The 19589-nt window shown below is 55.8% G+C and overlaps 1 protein-coding gene across 2 annotated transcripts in view; it reads left to right on the top strand.

The window, feature by feature from the left end:
- NBL1 (NBL1, DAN family BMP antagonist) overlaps positions 1 to 12051 on the top strand; it is a 13720-nt gene extending 1669 nt beyond the window's left edge. The window contains exons 2-4 of one of the 2 annotated variants that reach the window (XM_045299195.1): positions 9688 to 9882; positions 9990 to 10101; positions 11579 to 12051. In XM_045299195.1, coding sequence (XP_045155130.1) covers positions 9716 to 9882; positions 9990 to 10101; positions 11579 to 11848 — 549 coding nt within the window. In that variant the 5' untranslated portion in view covers positions 9688 to 9715 and the 3' untranslated portion in view covers positions 11849 to 12051. Of the gene's footprint in view, positions 1 to 8401; positions 9883 to 9989; positions 10102 to 11578 lie in introns of those variants that run through there. The other variant, XM_004705139.2, reaches the window with a different exon arrangement.
- Positions 12052 to 19589: the final 7538 nt, after the last annotated feature.

Raw genomic sequence — 19589 nt, 5'->3', positions numbered from 1 at the left:
GCGCCCGCGCTGGCCGCGGAACCTCGCTGGTCCGAACGTGCCTCCTCCTTTTTTGTCTCTTAGCCGTTGTCCGCGCCCGTCTCCCGGTCCGCCTGTTTCCGCCCCTCTCCCTGCGGCCGGCCCTTTCTTTGCGAGTCCAACCTTCTGCCTCCCTTTTCGGTTTCTTTGCATTGGTCTCTGCCGTCTTCTTTTCTCTCCGTCCCCCCGCGGGAGACTTAATCAGTCTTGTCTCCCTGGCCTCCCACCCTCCTGTTCCCGCAGCCCCCCAGTGTTGGGGCTCCCATTTGGGCCCATAAGTAGTGTTCTAAACTGGGGGAGAGACGCAAAACCGCTCCCTCTACTCCCGCCGGCCCCTCACCCCCCACCCCCGCCGGGCCACCTGGGTCACCCCCGGAGCTTAGTCTGGGGCAGGGGGAGTGAGCTCTTCCGGGGGCTCAGTTTCCTTAAGAATTTCACCCCACCCCCGCGAGGCAGGCCGTCTGGACAACAAGGCCCTGCTGCCGGCCACCTGCCCGCACCCCCCTCCCTGGGCGGGGCGATGCTGGCCTTTTACCAGCCCTTGGGAAGGGGGCAGCTGCTTGCGCTGGCGGGGCCAGGGGGCTGACGGGCGTCCGCGGAGACGGGGACCTTTGCAAGTTGCTGTGCCCCACCCCCAGCTGGAGGCCACCCTCCTGTAACTACGGGAACCCCAGGAAAACAGAGGTCAGGGCTGCAGGCCAAAGACTAGGCATTGGCGGGCCGTGGGGGTGGGAAAGCAATTTGTCAGCAAGGGGCCCCTCTGCTTTGTTGCTCCTCTGAGTCCCCAGCCCCCTGGGACTCTCCCAGATGCTTGGGCGTGGCTTGCTTTCATTTGAGAGGGAAGAAGGGTGGTGGTGGTGTTTCCTTTGTGGTCCCATCCCTCCCCATCCACCTCCCAATCTGGACCTTGCTCTGCAGGGCTTGGGTGCTGTGGAGGGGAGAGGAGGGTGGGAAAATGGGTGCCCTGCATGAAATAAACAATTCCCCCTATTAAATAAACCCCCTCCCAACATCAACAACAGCAGAAAACCCAAACCCATCACCCTCCAGTCCGTTCTGACACATAGGGACCAGATAGAACAAAGTAGAACTTCTCCTTTGTGTAAATCTTCACAGCAAGAGTCTCATCTTTTTCAGCCCGGAGTGACTTTGAACTGCTGACGTTGGGTGTAGCAGGCCAGCTGGTAACCCACTCATTCAGGCTCCTTAACCAGAGACAGGGCCTCTCTATTTTAAAGTGGGACTTAAGATTGCATGTCGCTCCTTCCCCTCACACCCCCCCTCGCCACCCCGAGGTCGGAGGAGATGCTGGGGAGGCCGCAGGAGGGCTTCTGCTGAGCAGATGTTCACCGGCCCTGGGGCTCGTTAGCGGCGATTTGTTTTGGAGACATTTTTGGTCTGCGGGCAGAAAGTTCTGCGGGTCGGAGAGCCAGGGCTCTAGTTGGGGGTGAGGTGCCAGTATGGAGCTACCTGGCAGAGATAGAGGGGCAGGTGCTAGGCTCTGTGTGACCCCGTGTCTGCCTCCTGGACAGTTGGTTCAGGCAGGCTCTGCCTTGTGGTTGCAAGGAAGGATGGAAGGTGCCCAGTGGTGAGATTGGGGTCACAGGATCACAGCAGCCTTGACAATATGTTGGAGCCAGACTCCTCCCAAGGGAACGTGCTAAAATGGACACTTCTGAGCCAAGCTCCCCTTTTTACTGGGGGCACAAGGAGGGAGGGAAGCAAATGCCCTTTGGCCGTTGATGATCCAGCCTCCGTCCGGGCAGGCATGCAGTTGGTCAGTGGGTGAGCATGGGTCGACCCCCACCCCCTGACCCCAGTATGGGCCCAGGGAACCCAGCCAAGCTGATTTGGGAGCCCCTGCCTTGCCGAGCTCCCAGATCGGCATTTTCAGTTGCACCATTCAAGGAAGTACCTGTACTCATTCCAAGACCCGCAGCCATGGCCCCACCCTCCCTGAGCCGAGGCCTGTGGCCCCAAGTGCCACTCCCTCTGTGCCATGCCACACTGGCAGCGAGCACAGCCTGGCAGCGGGTGAGCCTGTTTTCTCCAAAGCTGGGCTGAGAGGGGGCTGGTTTCCCCTACTCTGGCCCCTAAGGGTTAGGGTCTGCGTGGGATCCTCTCGGCTCCCAGGAGGCAGTTGTCCAGGGTTGGGAGGCACTCGGACAGTTTCTGAAACCCTTTCCCATCTGTCCTCAAAGCTGCGTGGCCTTCACCTTGAGGTTCCCTCTAAGGCCAATTTCATGGGACAGAGATTTAGCTATCCACAGGATCCACCAGGAGCCCCGGTGGCATAGTGGTTATGAGTTAAAGGGCTAATCGCAAGGTCAGCAGGTTGAAACCACCAGCCACTGTGGGAGAAAGATGGGGCTTTCAACTCCTGTAGAGTAACAGCCCCGGAAACCCCCAGGGACGGGTCTAGCCCGTCCTACTCATGGGGTCACTCTGAGTCAGAATGGACTCAATGGGCAGTGAGTTTTGGGAGCGTGGTGGGAGGGAGGGCAGGAGGTAGGAGGGAATGGACGGGAAGAGACCAGGGAGCTTTGGAGAGTGGTGAGGACTTGTGTGCGACCTCCCCTTGCACGCCGCAGGTGCCTTGTGAAGTTGGGGTTCTCACTGGCCCCGCTTTGCAGACAAGGAGGACACTGGGGTGCGGAGAGGTGAAGGTAGCTGAACTATGATTCCATAACCGGAATGGCTAACGGAGGAGATGCAGACTGCCGTGTGTGTGTGTGTGTGTGTGTGTGTGTGTGGTGGTGGGGGGGAAGGGGGAGTGGACGGTCTCGGGCAGTGTCACCTGGCTGTTGAATGCACTGGGCAGAACCTGCAAGTCTCCTGGCTCTGAAGTCAGGGAGGGAGTTTGCCTTCGGACCAGGTGTAAGGTGGGCCCCTCTGCAGAGGCCTCGGGGTGTGCGCAGGTGTCTGTGTTGAGCGTGTGTGGAGGCATGTTTTCTGTGTGTGTGTAGAATAGGCATGCTTCCTTGTGCATGTGCTTGTGTCCCTGTGTGTAGCGTCTGCTGCTAAGTGATTGTAGGGTTGTGTGTTAGGATTGTTTGTGTTTGTGCGGCTGCCTCAGGAATCCCCATGTGCTTGCCCTTCAGTGACCTGCCAGGGGAAGTGGGAGGGTTTTTCACTTGTTCTACAAACTTGATTCTGCTCGGCAGCGGGTTTCACTGTGGATGGGGTCTCCACAGCCACTAGTGTGGTTTGGTTTGGGGTCTGGGAGGAGCTGTTCCTGGATATCTGGGCCCTGGAAGGGGGTTAGGACCCGGTTTACCGGCTCTGGAATCCAGGTGAGGGGCTGAGTGGTGATCAGAGCAGAGCTGAGGAACCAGTGAGTGAGCTGTGTGAGGAGGTGGAAGCATTGTCCGCGGACACTTAGCGCTGACAGACAGCTGGGAGCCTGGAGGGCTGCGATAGGGGGGGGTGTGCGCATGGGCTGAGGAGCCAGCCTCGTGCTGGAACCTCGGGACATCCCTGCAAGGAAGGATAATATTGAGTCACCCACTGATCTGTGCACCACCGCATGCTTGTCTGCTGCGGGGTCGGGAGCGGAGATCTGAACTTCTGGTTCCCAAGCTTCCCACCAGGCAGCTGGGGAACCTCAGAGGAACAAGGGGGACAGTCCACTTGGGCAGGGGCAGGAAACAGCTCATGGTGCCTCCTCCCCATTCCAGACTCCTTCCTGAGGGAGTGCCGAGGGACCGTGGCTATCCCTGCTCCTTGCTTCTTCCTCTTCTGTGTCCCTCTCCATCTGTCGAGGCAGCAAGGTGCTTAACCTGCTTCGGCCTCGGTCAGTTCTCAGCTTTCCTCTTTCCTTTGTGTCACCCTGGTGAGCACGGCGCTTATGCGTCCGGCCGAGATCCGCATGGTCGGCAGTTCGAAACCACCAGCAGCTCCGTGGGAGAAAGACTGGGCTTTCTACACCCGTAAACAGTTATAGTCTCAGAAACCCACAGGGCGTCTCTCGCTGTGAGTCAGCCTGCACTGTCTGACAGTGCGTTTTTGAATGTATGTAACCCCAAGCAAAATCTTTCCCCCTCCGTGTGTCTGAGTTTCTTCATCTGTAAAGTTGGGGGCACCCTCGTGTCTGGGGTGGCTGGGAGGATTGATGGATGCGCGCAGAAGCATTTGGAACCCCGGTAGGCCCAGGCCGCAGTGGCCTCCTTGCTGTGAGGCAAGCCAGGTGAGCGAGCCCGTCTCCATCATTGGCCTCCGGCCTTTGCTCAAGGAGCCCTGGAAGTGCTGTAGTGAAGCCCTTGGCTGCTACACAAACCATCGGTAGTTTGAACCTGCTGCTGGGGAGAAAGAAGCGGCAGTCCAGCTTCAGAAATCCTACGGGCGGTTCCATTCTGCCTCGTGGGGTGGCCCTGAGTTGGCGTCATCGACTGGACAGCCCTGGACTTGGCAGTGACCTCAGCCAGATGCTCCCTCCCTTGTTCTCCCCTCCCCACATGGTATCCCAGAAACCCAGACTGGTTGGGATTCTGACTCTACTGGCCCCGTTGTTATCCAGAACTGCTCACCTTGAGGTCAGCACTTCAAAACCATCAGCAGTTCCTCTGGACAAAGATGAGGCTTTGGACTTCTCTAAAGAGTTAGAATCTCATAAAAACCCCGCGAGGGCAGGTCCCCTCTATGGATCAGAATGCAGCTGAAGGCGGTGAGTGGGGAGTTCAGTGTGTGCCGCCTGCTGATCAAAAGGTGCTGGTTAGAACCCCCGCTACGGTGGGTGCCACGGATGAAAGGCTGGGTGAGCCCTTCCCAGACATCATGGCCGGGAAGCCCGATGGGCCCAGCTCTGCTCTGTAGTGGGGGCGCCGTGGGTCAGAATTGGCTTGATGGCACTGGGTGTTTGTTTTCTTTAAAATTAAATCCAGGATTAAGAATCTTTGCTCCCCTCTCCTGAGACCCTCCTCTCCCCACTGCCATCTCCGAAGATTTCAGGGCAGCTGCTGAAGAACAGATGGCACCCCCCTACTCTCTGAGCTCCTGCACCACCACTCCCCTCCTCGCCCTCCTGGAAGGTGCTCCGGAAATGGGCCAAACGCAGGGAACTGCATGGTTTAGGGGAAAGGCTTTGCTTGCCTGGACTTGCTGTGAGGCTGTGGACGCCCCTCTGCCAAGCCAGGGCTGGCTCAGGGCTCTGGGCTCCCCCTCCTGAGCTGGCATCCAGAGAGTCCCATGACTCGCTGTGGGACCTTCAGCGGGGGAGGGAAGGATGGTGAGGCCCAACCGTCATCGTCAGGAGAGCGGGTCCAACTGTCGCTTGAGAAGAAAGGAAAGGGCAGCCACAGTCAGCCTTGCCAGCGCAGAGCCCACCTGGTGGGAGGGGGCAGGGGGGGGGGTCTGTCCTGAACAGAGACAGAGCCTGGCATTCGCGTGCTGCCTGCCACAGCGCCCAGCCTTGGCTGTGCTGCCTCCCAGTCTGCCCCAGGAGCCGCAGCTCCCTGGACCAGGAGGCTCCTGCAGAGATCTGTCCTTGGTTGGCTGCTGGGGGGCTTTACTCTTCAGGTGCAGTGAAGTTGTAGAACTCAGGAGATTGGGTTCTGAGAAGTCAGCTTTGCAGAAGTGACACAGCTCCTAGGTGGGAGGCTGTGGATCCAGATCCAGGGACCCCAGGGCCTTCTGGTGGGAGCCTGGCTATGTACTATAGCCTAGGGAGCTGGGAAAACCAAGTGGTGGTCCCAGCCCCCTTTCTGAGACCCTGGCCTGCTGGGTTAGGTCACAGTGTCCTGTCTGTGGCACCGCGGGCCCTAGGGACAGAGGGAGCCTGAAGAGGTAGCCTTCTGCCTCCGTTTACCACATTTCTCAATTCCGGCCACAATCGCCTCAAACTCCTACTGCCTCCGAGTTGATTCTGACTCATGGGGACTCTATAAATTGCTCCCGTGAGTTTCCAAACCTGCTCCTCATACCAGTTATTCTTTTTTAAAAAAATAAAAAACACCCACAAAAACCTATTATCCCATTTCCTGGTGAACCTTGTTGTCAACCTCAATCCCGATCTCAATTCAACTTCAACTGAGTCCCAGCCCACAGCCTCCCTTCGAACCTGCCCTTCCAATTCCTGATTCCAGCCCCACTGCAGGCCGGAGGAGGGCTCCTTCGACTGCTCCGCAAACCTGGATGTCACTTCCCTCGCCCTGCTTGCTGTCCTGGCCCAGCCCGACCTTTTCTTCCCAAGGAAGGGTGCTGACCTCAGGTCCAGCTCCCCGGGCTCCAGAACTCTCTGAGGTCTAGAGGGGGCCGATCCTGGCAGATGCTGAAGAGCACCTGGCAGCACGGTGAGAAAGCTTTCTGGGTGCCAAGAGTGCTGAGCACCAGTTAGGGTGCCCGTTAAGAACAGAGGGATTCTAAAGCGGTGGCTACTGCACACCGCGGTGCCTGTCATCGACATCACTCACTTGTCCCCGTGAAAGAGGTTAAGTTGGCAGATGTTGTGTTACATGCAAGCATCCACATGTATCTATGTACATCAACAACAGAGTCAAACCAAACTCACTGCCATTGAGTCTATGCTGACTCATAGTGACACCCCCTTGCCCTGTGGATTCCCGAGACTTTCACTGTTAATGGGAGTCAAAAGCTCAGTCTTTCTCCCTCGGGGCTGCGGGTGGCTTAGAACTACTGACCATGAGGCCCCACTTGTAACCACTACACCACAGGGGCGCCTACAACCATAAGTGCCGGGTGGGGGGTGTTGAGCACAAACCCCTCCCAGTCTGGTTCCGTGGACGCACTGGCTTTGCCGTCCATCTTGTGAGCAGGCCGGAAGTGTGTGGGTGCGCCTGGGCCGTATCTCGAGCTTGTTTGAGGCGGAGAATGACCTGAGGGCCTCCAGGGGCTCACCTCCTCCCTGCCGAGCAGGGGTCATCTCAGCACTGGGGTGCAGTGAGAGGTGACAGACACCTCATCTTCAGGAGACCTCCTGCAGAAGAAAGGGTGGAAGCAGAGGGAGCCTCCCTGGTGGACAGAAGCTGTGGATGGTCCGGCCATGCCAGGCCCTTCAGCCCACTCCTGCCCAAGCTGCGATGGCTGAGCAGTGGACCCCAGGGAAGCTGATTAGAAATGCAGAATCCCTCCCAATTTTGGAACCTTTACTCCCTAAGTCCTCAGGGAATTCTGAGGGTCTAGAACCTGGCTTGGGAACCACTGGTCTATTACAGCCTCCTTGTTATGTAGGCGGGAAGACTTGAGTGTCCGGGTCACAACATACCAGTGGCAGGAGTCAGTGGGTGGTGGGCTCCTGGCTTCCACTCCCCTGCCTCTCCCCGTGTCCTGTCCACAGGGGGTTGGGAAGGGGTCTCTTGCTGGCATTGCCCTCATTTTCCAGTCTCTGCCGAGAAGGCATGAGATAAACCTGTAGCTTGAAGCCCGCCCATAGTTCCTCTACAGCGGGCTCTTAGACTTCCACGCTGCCCTGCAGTGCCATCTTCTGGCAGATTCTGGTATTGTCCCAGTGTCTTGCTCCATCTTTCTGAAGCAGGAGATTGATGGTTAGTCAGTGCTGGGCTCTCATAGGCGTCTGCCCATTTCTGGTTAGGATGGGATTGGTGTGGGGAATAATGTAGATGTGCCGGGCCCAAGTGGGTCCACGGTTCTAGTGGGTTATCTGAGGGGAATAAAAATGCTCTGGGTTTATTTTTGTTTTTTTTAACCTGTGGTCCGGCCAGGCAAGAATGCACCAGTATTTACTGCAAGGCCAAAGTGGAGGGTCATCTCCCCTATGGTGGGATGCTGACACTGGCAATCCATGCCCTAGGCGTGCTGGAGTCAGCCCCCGAGGGCAGACATTGCTTAGATAGGTGTGTGGGTGTGTGTGTACTTTCCCCAGAGGATCCACACACGGGAGGGAGAGGGGTTTTGGTGTTTATCACGCACCACGTGCTTGAAAACCTGGTGTCATTTAATCCGCACAGCAGCCCTTAGCTAGAAGCCACGGTCCCCTCTTTGTCTTTTAACAGAAGAAAAGGCAGAGCAAAGATACAAAGTAACTTGTTCAACGTTCTGTGAGGCGGTGTGTTGGTAGTGGCTGTCTGCGGGCCTGCAGCTCAGACACCCTTCTGGAGACCGGATGGAATGCGCTTGGCATTGTGCCTTTGCATGGCCGGTGCTGTTTGAGTCTGCAGCGTTGGCTGTGGTACCAGTCTCTCCCATGGAGCATCTTCCTTGGTTTTGATGACCCTCTGCTTTATCTGAGGGAGCACAGGTCAGCGGTGGACTGCTAACTGCAAGGTTGGTGGTTCAAGCCCACCTGCTGGTCTGCGGCAGAAAGATGAGGCGATAGGTGTTCAGCCATTACCGCAATCAATTTCAGAACATTTTCTTCTTGTACTCATCGTTTGTGTCATCATTTAAAAAATTGTGGCAAAAATATACACAACAAAACACTCTCCGATTCAACAACTTCTACATGTGTAATTCAGTGCCATTGATCATACTTTTTATGTTGTTCAGCCATTGTTGACATCTTTTTCCTGATGACTCTACCACCATCATCATAAACTCAGTGCCCCGGAAGCAAAAACTCATCTTCCTTCACCCACGCAAACCATGGGTCCGGTCTGGTTTCTTTTTTTATATATAAATAGTTTTCTTGATACAACGTTCATACATTGTACACTGTTATGGTTCACTTGCTTTTAAAAAGAGTTGTATATGCATCATCACAATCAGCTCTCATGCTCTCCCTCCACCCACATTCCCGGTTTGCTCCTCAGGAGCCCTCCCTGTCTTCAGCCCCTCCCGTCAGGATTTGCAGCCTCAGAAACCCCACACGGGGTCCCAGTGGGTCGGACTCTGAGGCAGTGGGGTCTTGTACTTCAGTAGCCACGACGTCCTTTTCTGGCCATTGCTCCTTCCTGACGACACACTACAGGAAGTCAGCCGGAGTCGTGGGTCTGCGCTTCTGTGGAGCATCTGCTTGTTATTTCTTCTAAGGCAGATGTGCCGGTTCTGGGTTTGTTCACGGTGCAGTCTGTATTCGTCACCAGCACCACAGTGCCAGGGCAGCGTCGCTCGGTCTTTTTCAGTGCCCAGCGTCTGCGTGTGGGTGAGGCCATGGAGAAGGCCAGGGCCTGGGTCAGGGGCACCTGAGTCATGAACGCGACAGTGAGCTAACAGTGGGGTGTGCCAGGGCCTCATTTAGTCTTCACGATACTTGTCAAAACATTGCCCTGCGACGTCGGCGAGGGTTAACAGAGCGGATCACAATTCGACAACGGTTCATACACCTGCGGGCTCAACTCCTTCGTTGCAGCCCCTCCGTGCCCCTCATTCCTCCCCTTCCCTCCCCGTGCTTCCTGTCTCCATCCCTGGCCCTCTGAAGGCTGTCCTTGGGTCGGTGATGCCCTTTTGGGCTGAGATGGTTGAGTTTGCGAGCGCAGAGGTGAGCTCAGCCGCAGACCTTCAGGGTAAGGGTCTCACGGGCCCTGCCAGTCTCTCTCCAACCTGGGGACGACTGGTCTCTTTTGTGATCTGGGCGAACAGCTCCGTTCTGCAGGTTCAGGGAGGACACATCTGTCCTGGCTTGCTGCTCTGTGGTACCAAGGAGATTCAGCTGGGAATCCAGGCAGTCAGGTGTCAGGGCTCAAGCCCGTAACCCTCTCGCCCCACCACCCAGCCTCCCGCTGGGCATTTTGGGCTCTACCTGCCACCTGTGCTCAGTTCTAGGGCTCTGGAGGCCGCGGGCACGATGCTTCGGGTCCTGGTGGGGGCTGTCCTCCCCGCCATGCTGCTGACCGCCCCGCCGCCCATCAACAAGCTGGCGCTGTTCCCAGACAAGAGCGCCTGGTGCGAGGCCAAGAACATCACCCAGATTGTGGGCCACAGCGGCTGCGAGGCCAAGTCCATCCAGAACAGGTGGGTGCTGGGGCGGGGCCTGAGGACTCCGGTCCAGGAGGGAGGAGGAGGACCTGGGCCCTCCCCCCGGCATGGTGACACAGGCCTGGTGACCTCTCCTCCCCCAGGGCATGCCTCGGCCAGTGCTTCAGCTACAGCGTGCCCAACACCTTCCCACAGTCCACGGAGTCCCTGGTGCACTGCGACTCCTGCATGCCGTCCCAGTCCATGTGGGAGATTGTGAGTACCGCCCCCGCCCCCCCCCTGGCTGCCCGGGTCACAGGTGCTGGGCTTATGCTGGGGCCCCAGATGTCCGGCTCCCATGTGGCTAACAAGTCCAATACCAGAGTGTACAGGAGGGATCTTTCTGAGGCTCCACTCCGACTCCTCTGCCTCCGGCTGCCGAAACCCTTCCGCTCAGGGGCCGCTCTCAGTTCGGGGACAGACCCAAATCCTTGCCCTGTCTCACCAGGCTCAGCGTGGTCTCTGCAGCTTCATCTTGCCGCCCGCCCTTCTCACCGGATCTGCCTTGCCACCAACTCTACGCTTGGCTGACTCCCACCACAGGGCCTTTGCACGGCTTCTTCGCTCTGCTAGGATAGCTCTCTCCTCCTCCCCACGAGTCAGCCACTGTTCGTTCTCACCTCTTGGCTGAAGGGTCCTCCTCTCCGGCCCCCTTTCCAGCTCCCCAAGACGGGATCAAAGCCCCTTGCCCTGGACCCTGAGTGTGGCGTGCTTCTGCCCTGAGCACTTGTTTCAGACCGCACTCTGGTGTGGTCCTCGACGCATCTGCTTCCCCAGCGAGGCTCCTGTCTCCCTGGGGAGCCATGCCTGCCTGGTGTGCTCAGAGCCAGCCCAGCCTCAGTGCCCACGGATGTGTGTGTGGGCAAGAACGGGAAGGAGGGGTTTCAGAGGGGAAGAAGAACGGGAAGTGGGGTGAGCAAGGGGCCAGGGAGCTCACACGGGCAGGAGTCAGCTGGGGCGGAGGGGTGAGGTCGGTGATGGGCTCTTGAGGAAGTAATGATTGAGCTCCGATCCAGAGGTGAAGGAGAATGTACCAGGCAAAGCAGAAGGCAGGGACAGCGGGACGCTTAGGCGAGAATCTTCTAGGCAGAGGGAACCGAAACCCAACTCAGTGCCCTCGAGTCGATGGTGACCAACAGTGGACCCCGAGGACAGGACAGAACTGCCCCAGGGGTTTCTGAGACTGACACTCTTTACGGGAACCGAAAGCCTCGCCTTTGTCCCTCGGAGAGGCTGGTGATTTCCGACAGCGCAGCCTTCGCGTTGAACCTGAGCCAGTAGCCTCTACCCGTCCAGGGCTCCTGGCAGAGGGAGCAGCGTGTGAAAGTCTTGAAGCCAGGCTTGGCAGGCGGGTGCACAGTGGAGAGGTCAGCCCGGCATGGCCACGGGTCCTGGGTTTTCCTTAAGAAGGAGAGCGGGAGTCATTGGGGGGACTTTTAAGCAGACACAGGCCATCATTGGATCCCCACCCCCCACCCAGTTCCCTCTGGCGCTGGGGGAGCGTGTTGGGGAGGAAGGTGGCCGAGCTGGAGCTGAGGCCAGTCCCTGTCTCTCCTACCCTTTGACTGCATCCACAGAGCTACCAGAAGGACTCCGCCCCCCCCCACCCCCCGAGGTGCTCTTACCCTTAGGGCCTGCCTTCCTGCCCCTCAGGGCCTTTGGACACACCTTCCCTCCTCTCTCGCACCCCCAGGTGACCCTGGAGTGCCCCGGCCATGAGGAGGTGCCCCGCGTGGACAAGCTGGTGGAGAAGATCGTGCACTGCAGCTGCCAGGCCTGCGGCAAGGAGCCCAGCCATGAGGGCCTGAGCGTCCACGTGCAGGGCGAGGACGGGCCGGGTGCCCAGCCCGCCGTTCACCCCCACTCCCACCCCCAATCTCACCCCCATCCTGGTGGGCAGACCCCGGAGCCTGACGATCCCCCGGGCGTCCCCCACACTGAGGAAGAGGGAGCTGAGGACTAAGGCCACATGTGTCCCCCCTCTCGTTCCCCTGTGGAGTGTTGGGGCTCCTTTCTGGGGAAAAGTGGGGAGAGGGGAGGCTGAAGCCCCTCCTCTGGCACCAGATGGACTTGGATTCAGACTTGGACTTGGAAAGCTGCCCAGTTGCCATGGAGATCTGAAGGGGAGGGGTGGGAGCCAAGCTGCACAGTTTAATATATTCCAGAGGGAGGGGGAGGTGGGGCACAGGGGTGCAGGGTGGGGAGCAGAGGTCTTCCACGTTCATTTTGGGAGGGGAGCCTCTTCTGCCTCCAGAGGATGTGCCCTTGGGATGGCGTGGTGGAGGACAAAGCTGCTGAGGTGGGGTTAGACCTCTAATATGTGGAGCCTAGATCGAAACCCCACTGCCCCTGGCTGGGAAAGGGCTCCTGGGGCACAGATGGGGGAGCTGGGGGCTGGAGCGGAGGGTGGGCACGCTGCCAGCAGCAGCAGGGGATGGGAGGCTGAGTCCAGGCTAGGAAGACCATTGGCCGCAACAGGGAGCTCCCAGTGACCCAGGTTCCCCAAGGGCTCCTCCCTCCCCACCCCAGGGACACGGAGTGGCCTTTCCTCAGTGGGGTGGTGTGCGTGCGAGTCAGACCTGGGCAGGTCCCTGTTGATTCGGGACCACAGCTGGGAGCCACACCGTCTGGGCCCTCCGTGGCTCCTCCCATTTGTCTGCAGGCAGGGATTGGGAGTTGCAGGAGGAGAAGCCTTCCTGGGCTGGGGGATGGGGATGAGCCCCCAGACCATCACCAAAGAACAGTCCTCCCCCCACTCACTGTTAGGGCTTAGCTCTTCCCTTCACCAGCCCCACTCTTTGGGGAGCTGTTTCTGAGTCAGATGAGGTGGGGCTGGGGAGAGGGCCCACCCCCCTCCCCAGAGGCCAAGGAGGGAATCTGCTTGCCATCCTGGGTGGACAGACTCTAGAGAAGCCCTCAAGGAATAGGAGGAAAGAGGACTTTGAGGGTGGGCAGTGTCCACTTGGGACTCTCTCTGGGCCCCATGTTCACCCACCCCCTCCTGCAGCTGCACTTTAACCCTAGAAGGGGGGGGGACCTGGGGGAAGGGCAAGCTGGCCCACAAGACAGCCCCTTGGTACCCAGTACCCAGAGCTGCCTGCCTCTGTTCTTTTGTTCCTAGCGTGGTTGCCAGCCCCCATCCCCCTGCCTAGGGGTGCCCCGGCCCTCACGGGGTTACGACAAGAGCTTCTGGAGCTTGTAACCAGTAGACTGTCTCGGACTGACCCTGAGTCTTCACGAATAAATCCGTTCAATGCCTGTGTTCTTTCTCACTGGCCAGCTTGGCTGACCTGGAAGTTCTCAGAGGTTCTCAGGGTGGGGGGTGGGGGGAAGAGCCACAGCATCCGAAACAGACCCACCAGCCTCATCCCTGCCCTGGCATCTGCCATCCAGGGACCCTGTCACTTCCCTGCCCTATGATGCTCCCCCCCACAGGAACTCGCATGATGTAATGGCTTACACATTGAGCCGCTAGCTACAAGGTCAGTAGTTCGAACGCATCAGCTGCTTCATGGGAGGAAGAAGAGGCCAGATTCTACTCTCGTAAGATTTAGTCTCCCAAATCTAAAAGGGCAGCTTTGGGTTTGGGTTGTGGTGCTCCCTGGCTCCTGTGGGGCTGTCTCCCAGCTCCCCACCTCTGTCGCCGGGGCTGGCCTGGCCTTGCCTTGCCCATGCGTCTTTGGCGGACCTTCAGAATGGGTGGCCCCTGATGTCCACCTGTGATCCTTTGGGCTCAGCCCCTGCTGCCCGTCTCTCTTCACTCAGAGGTCTAACATCAGGAGGAGGAAAAGGCAAAGACTTATATTAGTTCACATTAACTCTGTTCTTGCTATAAGCGGGGGTGGAGGGGGTGGCGGGCTGTGCTAAGACCTTTACAAAATGAATGTGCTTTGTTATCACCAACAGCCTGGACTGGAGCTACTTGCCTCTGTAGAGAGTGCATCTGAAATACCCGGGGTTGAGGAATTCGCCCCGGGTCCTTGAGCCCCAGAACTCGAACCCAGGCTTAGAGCCCAAAGCCTGAACCACTGCTCTGGGCTTCACCTTCGTGCAGTCAAAGCAGGTGGTGCCCGATGGACCCTGGCTCCTGGCCACCCGGTGGGTGGCAGAGCAGAACTGTGCTCCGCAGGCTTTCCCATGGTGTGCTTTTCCGGAGCCGATCTCCAGATCTCGGCTTGGGAAAGCCTTCAGGGGCACCTGAGTGGGCTGGAACCACCAACCTTTCGACCTGTAGTGCAGCACTTTGCCTCCCAGGGACTGTTGGCATGTGCTCAGAATAGCTGTGACTCGTAGGGATCCAGTGACGGTGGAACCAGACAGCCTCCTGAGCCAGCCTCCTCAGTCGTAGCGATGTCGGGGTCCACGTCGCCAGGTGCGTGCCCATCTCATGGAGCGCCGTCTTCCTTTATGCTGACCCTCTTACTGTGCAGGCATAGAACTTCAGTTATTGTGAGTCTGTCTGACTCAGTGGCCCTTTAACGACCCTACCGGACAGAGTCCAACTGCCGTTTCCCAGGGGTCATCTTTCTGGGAGCAGATGTGGCCACTTCTTTCTGCTGTGGCGGGGCGAGGAGACTCCAGCCACTGACCTTTGGCTAGCAGCTGAACCCTTAACCACTGCTCCTCCAGAGCAGCTACTGTCTCTAGAAAAGGACACCATGCTTGGTAAATCCAAGGGGCAGCAAGAAAGAGGACGCCCCTGTACAAGGCGGAGGGGGTCCGTGGCCGCAGCAAGGACGAGGCATGGCTTGACCCGGGTTTGTTGTTTTGGACACGGGGCCACTGTGAGCCAGAGTCTACTGGACGGCAGCTAACTCCATGTGCCGGGCTGGTGCTGGGCAGCTTGGACGTGGTACTTCCTGACAGGGACCCCTCAAGTGAGTTTCACGATCCTCGCACAGTTGACCCGGGTCCCCAAGTTATCCACCACACAGGCTGGTGTTGGTGAGGGCTGTGCCCCTCTTTCTTCCTCCCACAATATATTGCCGGATCTCCCAGGGAACACATTCTTTTCTGATCGGTGGAAACTTTTCATTTAGCAAGTGAGAGAACTGCTTTTATGCCCTCGGGGTGGCAGCCTGGTGGGGCAGTGGTGAAATGCTTGATTGCCCACTAAGCCAAAGGTAGGTGGTTCAAACTCACCAGATGCTCCGTGGGAGAGAGATGAGGCAGGCTGCGGTGGCCAAGAGGGCAGTGTTGCAAACTGTGGGGGAGTTCTGCTCTAGGCTTGCTATGACCCCATGGCAGTGAGGTGTGTGTGCGGGGCAGTCTGCACTCCGGCTGAATTTCCCATGACGAGTGGAAAGAGGAGAGGGAGGCTAGTAGCCGGCTCGGGTGACTAGAGTGGTGCCTCCTCAAAGCAGAGTCCTTTGTAACAAATGATGTGGGTGGAGTCAAGCTTTCTGGACCTTCATCTGCTGATGTGGCTGGGCTCCCAGTGAGAAAAGCTGAATAAGCAGAATGCAGAATATATGAAGTATGAATCTAGAGACACTGGAAATGGTCACACATGATCTCATAACCTAGGTATTTGTGAGCTGAAGTGGATTGGTATTGGTCATTTTGAATGTGAGCATCGTATGGTTTACTGTGCCAGGAATGACAAATTGAAGAGTAATGACATCATGTTCATCCTCAGGAAGAACATTTCAAGATCTAGCCTCAAGCACAATGCTACCTGTTAGGATAATACCCATTCACCTATAAGGTCGATCAGTTGCTGTGACTATTGTTCAAGTTTATCCACTGCTAATGCCAAAGATGAAGAAATTGAAAATTTTTTTTAACCAACGAATGCAGTCTGAAGTTGCTCAAACATTTAATCAAGGTGCATTGATAATTATTGATGAGTGGAATATGGACGTTGGAAACAAGGAAGAATGATCCACGCATGGAAAATATTTCCTTGGAAATAGAAACAACTCACATGACAGAGTTTTCCAAGACTAATGACGTCTGCACTTCAAATTGTTCTCAGTGACGTGAATGGTGACCGTATTCGTGGATCTTGTCAGATGGGAGACACAGAAAGCAAATTGACCGCATGTTGGGGAAGTTTTTTAGACATGTTGTCAGGAGAGACCAGTCCCTGGAGAAGGACATCATGCTTGGTCCAGGAGAGGAGAAGTGAAAAACAGCAAGACCCTGGACAAGATGGACTGACACAGTGGCTGTAATAATGGACTTAAATATGAGAATACTTGTGAGGATGGGGCAGGACTGGGCGGTGTTTCAGTCTGTTCTACGTAGGGTCACTGTGAGTCAGAACAGGCACCTAACAATAACGACAACATGGGAAGAGACCGTGGAGAAGCCCAGGGTCAGCCCAAACAAAGCCTGGGGCCGACTGGAACAAGCCATCCATTGCTCATTTGAAAGTTCAAGTTGAAGTTGAAACAAAACAGGATTATGAACCCTGAAGTATAACCTGGAGTAGCTGCCCACTGGACCATCTCAAGAACAGAGTGGACTCATGAGACACTAATGACCAAAGGCCAGACCAGTTGAGGGATGACCTTCAGGGCGCCATACATGAAGAAACCGAGAAGTCATTAAAAAGCCAGGAAAGGAAGAAGCGACAGACAGACGCCAGGAGACACTGAAGCTTGTTCTTGAGTGCCACTGCTAAGACGGATGGAAGAAACAACGACAGAGGAGACTGGGACAGAGGAGTTCGAAGGAGAGGTCAAGAAGATGAAGGCAAGCACGATGAGGACGTGTGTGAAGACCTGGAGTTGATGGTCAAGAGTCAGGGACACATGAAGTACTGCTTCAGCTCAAAGAACTGATGGAAGAAGCCAAGCCTGGAGATGCAGTCCTGAAGGATCCGGAATCAAAGGAACAGGAACAGCGGTCAAGACATCCGAGGAGAATGAAGAAAATGTCCTAAAGCTGATTGTGGTGATGATTGTATAACTCTTCCTGATGCGCTTGAACTTTGAGTTGTATGATACGTAATTCTACACCAGTGAAACTGTTGGAAAAAATCCGATGATGTATTTCATTGGGCAAATCTGCTGCAAGATACCTCATTGAAGAATTAAAGGGTAAAGTCGTCATCATTTATTTTGAGGATGAATGTGCCCCAGGCCCAAACCATGGTGTTTTCAATCACCTTGTGTGTGTGAAAGCTGAAAACGGAATAAGGAGGGGGCCTGAGAATAACAAACGCATTTGAACATGGCGCTAGTGAGAAATATTGAACGCACCATGGACTGCTAGAAGGACAAACATCTGTCTTGAAGGAAGTACAGCCAGAGTGCTCTTTAGAAGTAAGGATGGTCTCGGGGAGGAGATGAGCCAGTCAGGGTGCGATGTAGCAATGATGACAAATACCACTTTCCTCTAGTTCCTAAATGCTTCCTCCCCACCACTATCATGATCCCAATTCTACCTTGCAAGTCTGGCTAGACCAGAGGATGTACAGTGGTACAGATAGGAACTGGAAACACAGGGAATCCAGGGCGGATGATCCCTTCAGGACCAGTGGGGTGAGTGGCAACACTGGGAGGGCAGAGAGAGGGTGGGCTGGAAAGGGGGAACTGATTACAAGGATCTACATGTGACCTCCTCCTTGGGGGATGGACAACAGAAAAGTGGGTGAAGGGAGACATTGGACAGGGCAAGATATGACAAAATAATAATTTATAAATTATCAAGGGTTTATGAGGGAGCGGGTAGGGAGGGAGGGGAAAAATGAGGACCTGATGCCAGGGGTGTAAGTAGAGAGGAAATGTTTTGAGAATGAGGAGGGCAATGAATGTACAAATGTGCTTTACACAATTGATGTATGTATGGATTGTGATGAGTTGTATGAGCCCCTAATAAAACGATTAAAAAAAAAAAGAAGTAAGGATGGCAAGACCTAGTGTCACGTACTTTGGACTAATCCCAGCAAGGACTCATCCCAGGAAAAGGAGGCCAGTAGAGGGTCAGCGAAAAAGAGGACGCTCTTCAATGAGGCGGATGGGCGCAGTGACTGCTACCATGCCCTCAAACATAACAATTGTGAAGATGGCGCAGGGCCAGGCAGTGTTTCATTCTGTTGTAAACGGGGCTTCTGCGAGTAGGAGCTGACTCAGTGGTACCTACAGCAACAATGGCAAAATACGGAATGATGCAGGGAACATGAAGAGTGGATGGAGGAATACAGAATCAGTGGTATTGAAGGAAGAAAGTCAAGCTGCCCTGAAGGCGTGGGGGAAAACAGAGCTTCAGGCACTGAGGGGGGGCCAATTACGGAGTTTCAACAAATGAATGCAGTGCTGGAAGCGCTCATTCATCTCTTCCAAGAAATGTGGAAGACAGCTACCTGGCCAACTGACAGAAAGAGACCTTATTTGTACCCATTCCTAAGAAAGGGGAATTCCAATAGAATGCAGAAGTGATGGAATGCAATGGTTAATATCTCATGCAAACAAAATGATGCTGCGGATCATTAAAAAATGGTTGCAGTAGCACAATGACAGGAAAGGGGCTAGAAATTCAAGCTTGATTCAGAAGGGGAAGTAAAACGAAGGAGAAAGTTGTTCGTGTCAGCTGAACCTTGACTGAGAGAATACCAGAAATACCTGTGTTTTCCTGACGAGGCCGAGCCGTTGGCTGTGTGGATCATCATAAGTTGTGGATACCCTTGTGAAGAATGGGAATTACCCAACAGGTCATTGTGTTTGGAGCCGTGGTGGTGGTGTGGTTCCTCATTGGGCCGATCACGGAAAAGTCAGCAGTTTGACATCACTCGCTGCTCAGGCCTCCGCTGCTGTTCAGAGTCAGAACCTCGGACGCACACGGGCACTTCTCTCCGGCCCTACAGGTGGTTAGGGGTCGGCATCGACTCCACGGCGCTGTTTCACTTGGTTTCAAACCGAGCAAGAGGCGAAAGCGTGCTTTAAGATCGGGAAAGCTGTGCGTCAGGGCTGTATCTGTCACCACACTTACTCCATTGACGCTACTGCTGTTGTTCACGCAGTGGCTCAGCTTCAACTCTCAGTGAGTCTGGGCACAGTGAGTGGGCGTCAGGCCCTGCGCCGTCTTCACCATCGTTGCTGTGTTTGAGCCCATGGTTCCAGTCAGCTCGCTGCCTTTTGATGAGCAATTAACCCGAGAAACTGGATGCTGAGGACGAACGGGGCCTCGGGACTGGAGGAAGACCTATTCATAACCCGTGATGGGCAGAGGATGCAATCTTGCTCGCTGGGAGCGAAGAGGATCTGAAGCACAGGAAGAGCAAAGACTACAACCTTCAGTATGGATTCCACCTCCACAGAAAGAACACGACAAGCCTCACCACGGAACCGCGAAGCAGCATCGTGAGAAACGCAGAGCATATCGGAGTCACCAGGGATCTCTTACTTGGTCGTCTAGCCTTCCCCAAAGGGACCTGTGCCCTTCACAAGAGTGACTGATCATTGGGAGAAAGGAAATCATCAAACTTTTCGGGGATGACTGGACACTGGCTCTGAACTGACACTAATTCCAGAAGACCCAAAATGTTTCGAAGGCCTGCCAGTCAGGGGGGGCAGGGGCAGAGGAAGGTCAAGTTATTGATGGAGTATTAGCTCAGGTATGCCTCACTGTGGGTCCAGTGGCTCCTGAGCCCACCCTGTCATTATTTGCCCAGTTCCAGAATGCATCATTGAAATAGATCTTCTTAGTAACTGGCAGAATCCCCTTATTGGGTCCCTGAAATGTGGAATAAGGGCTAT

Source organism: Echinops telfairi, unplaced genomic scaffold, assembly GCF_000313985.2.
Source record: "Echinops telfairi isolate 266 unplaced genomic scaffold, ASM31398v2 ScPeMD7_7457;HRSCAF=8495, whole genome shotgun sequence".
NCBI lineage: Eukaryota > Metazoa > Chordata > Mammalia > Afrosoricida > Tenrecidae > Echinops > Echinops telfairi.
This window is presented reverse-complemented; position numbering and strand designations above follow the sequence as displayed.